This window comes from Trachurus trachurus (genome assembly GCF_905171665.1).
Source record: "Trachurus trachurus genome assembly, chromosome: 6".
In the NCBI taxonomy this organism is placed as follows: Eukaryota; Metazoa; Chordata; class Actinopteri; order Carangiformes; family Carangidae; genus Trachurus; species Trachurus trachurus.
This window is the reverse complement of record NC_139897.1, coordinates 20,324,109-20,327,779: the sequence shown is the minus strand read 5'-3', so window position 1 is coordinate 20,327,779 and position 3,671 is coordinate 20,324,109. Positions and strand designations below refer to the sequence as shown.

Genomic DNA, 3,671 nt, shown 5'->3' with positions numbered 1-3,671 from the left:
GCATAGGGACAAATTGATGGCAGCACCTTCTTTTTCTTTTTCTTTTTTTTTCTAATCATATACATTTGGAAAATTACATTTCCTTTAGGCTCTTTTTTTTTGCCCAGTGGCAAAGAAGTGGGAAGTGTACAAAGAAAACTTCTGTGCTCATCTATGTGAAGACAGCTATATTTATCTGGGTACGTAGACTCTGCTGGGCTTAGAGGCTAATTACCCAGAGGAGAGGAAAGCAAAAATGAAATGCAATTATGCAACTGTGTGCGCAGTATCCTGAATAGTAGAGCTATTGTAGACAGGGGCATTACTGCTGCCATTTTCCACCAAGGGTCTGACCTCGGAGTCGTGTTTTTTCTGCTGAACAAATCTTCAACTCATGTAATAAACAAATCCCAAACCCTTTAAAACATCTGTTCAAAGCATTTAGGCTATTTTCTTTTTGTGAGAAACACTGAACGGTGCTGTCTGTTTTCTCTTCCTTGTGAAGAGAGCAACCTTTTGTGGGATGTGTATTTTTTATGAAACTGTAAATATTTAAGAACTCTTTGTTTAATACTCTTATTTACTTTCTTGCTGACACAAACCTTCTACCAGAGGCTGCTTAGCTTATCTTAGCACAAGGGGTAAACAGCTAGCCTGACTCTGTCACCTCTAAAGCTTATTCATTAACCTGCTCTACCTGATTTGTTTAATCCCCATAACCTTTAGAAGTAGAACTGTATTACCTTGAGCCAGGTTGTTTTACTTTATTTTAGTTATGCTAAGCTGAGGTAACTGGCTGCTGGCGGTACATTATTATTTACTGTACAGGCACAAGAGTTGTACTATCAATCTGTTCTTCAAACTCTCTGTGAGAAAGGAAATCAAATCAAGTTGAAATCGTATTCACCCAAATGTGTTCTTTACTTTGCTTTAACAAAAAATGCTGCTACACAGGTCGAAGGGTGAAGGCTGCATGGGTTGGAAAAGTTAATGGCAAATGCTTTACTTTCTGCTGGTGAAGCACCTTCCAGCAAGAATGCTAACTGCTCCAGTAGGAGCTCCTCATTGGGCATCAGTTTCCAGCTGCAGGCATAAATGAGTGGAGGCTGCAGTCGTATGGAGCAGAGGTGGTGGGGGGGAAATGCATCAAAATGAAATCACATTGTGTGTGTCTTTGTGCCTTCCTGGCGGCGTCAGCGTGAAGGATGTAGAGCCAGAGGGGCGGGCAGGATGGAGTGCTCCTGGAAGACCGTGCTGCTGCTGGTGTGTGCGTCTCTGGGGGTCCAGTACACGGCCATTCGCACCCTGAGGGACTCGCTGTCTGGACCCTGTCAGGGAGCCTACCACTGCCAGACCAGACATCACAGAGGTATATGCTTCAGTCCAGATCGTGCCACATGCTGCCAATGCCTCACAATAGGAGAGCATGAAATGTGTATGGCTGCTGGCGTGTATGAATTTACTGTATGCTCATGTTTAATGCAAATATAATAACATAAATAATGGAAAAAATCACATGTATTGTTGCAAAGTCCAACCCCAGCAGAGGGCACATACCAGCATCTGATTGGTATAGGTTATCAATACTTGTAATATTTGTTATGTTTTTAGCAGATCTGAGGAAAGCCTTGTGTAAAGAGATTCAGAGGCAACATCAAGAGTCAAGCTGCGGCACCATGCTGTGACTGAGGCAAAGGGAAGAAGGGACGCGGATCATTAACTGAGGGAATTCCCAAGAAGTGGGGAGGATAGAGAAATGAAATATGTGTGATCCGTTTTACAATTATCCTCCAATTTATCTCCATTAATCCCCTCTCATGGCACAGCTGCAGCGCGCCGGCACCGAGCTCCTGTGTACAAAAGCAACAACCCCTTTGCAATCAACTTCTCATCAGCAGTAATTACACGTTAGCTATTTGCACTATATTTAGAGATCCGCCATTTCATAAAGCCCCTCGATAACCACCAGCAGACAAGCATCTTACTCATGCATGTTTACCCTCTGAATTATTTAAGCTTTATTGGCTTGATTCAGTAGTTGGTTTTTCTCCTGAAGTCATGACAAAAACGGACTTACTTTCATTTTTATGAGCTGAAACGTTTCTCCTTTTACCAGGACTTGAAACCAGGGAGCAGGTTGTGTACTGTAATGATGTTGTTTACAGCTGCGATTTGGCTCATTTTATGTATTTATGAAAAGCTTGTTTTCTGTCTCCAAGACTCCAGGTGGAGAACATTGTGCGATGACAGCTGGACGCCCGCTGACTCACCTCGAAAGCACATCCTGCTGTTTGCCACCACGCGCAGCGGCTCCTCCTTCACCGGCCAGCTCCTCAACCAGCATCCGGGGATCTTCTACGTGTTTGAGCCCCTCTACCACGTCCAGCAGGCCTTCACCAACTCCAGCAGCAGGCTACGTCGCAGCCTGGACCGCCGGGCGCTGCTGGGAGCGTACAGGGACCTCCTCCTCAACCTCTACACCTGCGACCTCCTCTTCATGGAGAATTACATCCGCCCGGAGCCCCAGGACCACGTCACCAGCTCCTTCTTCCGCCGAAGCTCCAGCCACGCCCTGTGCTCCCCTCCCGTGTGCCTGGAAGGAGGGGATGCGGCGGCCTCCGATCCCCCCGATGAAACCTGGTGTGCTAAAAAGTGCGGGGCCTTGAACCTCACTTTAGCTTCTATTTCGTGTCTCTCACGAGGACACGTAGCTATAAAAACAGTGCGGGTGCCCGAGGTGGGGGACCTCCGCACCTTGACCGAAGATCCGCGTCTGGACCTGAAGATTATCCACCTGGTGAGGGACCCCAGAGCCATCCTCGCTTCACGCATGATGGCGTTTTCAGATCAGTTCCGCGCCTGGAAAATATGGAACGCGACCGGACGACAGCCTCGATACGTGGACCTATCCCAGATCACCAGCACCTGCAAGGACATGGTGGCCTCTGCGAAAACGGTCCTGCAGAAGCCGGCGTGGCTGCAGGGGCGGTATTTACTAGTTCGCTACGAGGACCTGGCCTTCAACCCGAAGGACAAAGCCACTGAGATCTACAGGTTTGTGGGTCTGGAGATGGAGCACAAGGTGCAGACGTGGATTGCAAAGAACACCAACAGAAACGTGTCGTCTCCGTCCGAGTGGAACTACAGATACTCCACAACCAGAGACTCCAGGGCGACCGCAGAGAGCTGGAGGCTTCGACTGGGCTTCGACATTGTGAGGACGGTGCAAAATCTTTGTAACGACACTCTGGCCCTGCTGGGATACAAGCAGGTTCATTCTGCGGCTGAGCTCAGAAACTTGTCCCATAGTTTAGTGGAGCGCAGAACATTTCAACCAGCCACATGGTAGATTTTATCAAAAGGTTTAGAGATCTGACGTTTATTTATTAATTTTTTCTCCATCATCATGCTGATGAAATGAATGTAGTTTATCTTATTTTTGATGAATGCCTAATGTAATTTAATATCACTTGAATGGTTTTGTTTCAGATCTGAAAAGGGTTCAATTTCAAGTGTGTGATCCAGAATAAAGTCCATACTGCTGTATGTCTTCACTGAATCCTCATGTGACAACGATAATGTTTTTTTGTTATTTAATTTTCTCATAATTGTGAGTGTTTACAAAGTTTAAACCAGACAAAAAAAAAACACCCAAATAGACCAGGAACCATTTCAGAAAGTAAACGTGACCT

At 46.2% G+C, this 3,671-nt stretch overlaps 1 protein-coding gene across 1 annotated transcript; it reads left to right on the top strand.

Moving 5' to 3' along the window:
• Positions 1-1,209: 1,209 nt before the first annotated feature.
• Positions 1,210-3,328, top strand: LOC310987353 (carbohydrate sulfotransferase 1; the record flags this gene model as incomplete). The annotated part of the gene is made up of 2 exons (XM_083973549.1): positions 1,210-1,348; positions 2,199-3,328. 2 exons carry the CDS (start codon positions 1,210-1,212, stop codon positions 3,326-3,328), a joined length of 1,269 nt encoding a protein of 422 aa, XP_083829675.1.
• Between the last annotated feature and the right edge of the window lie 343 nt (positions 3,329-3,671).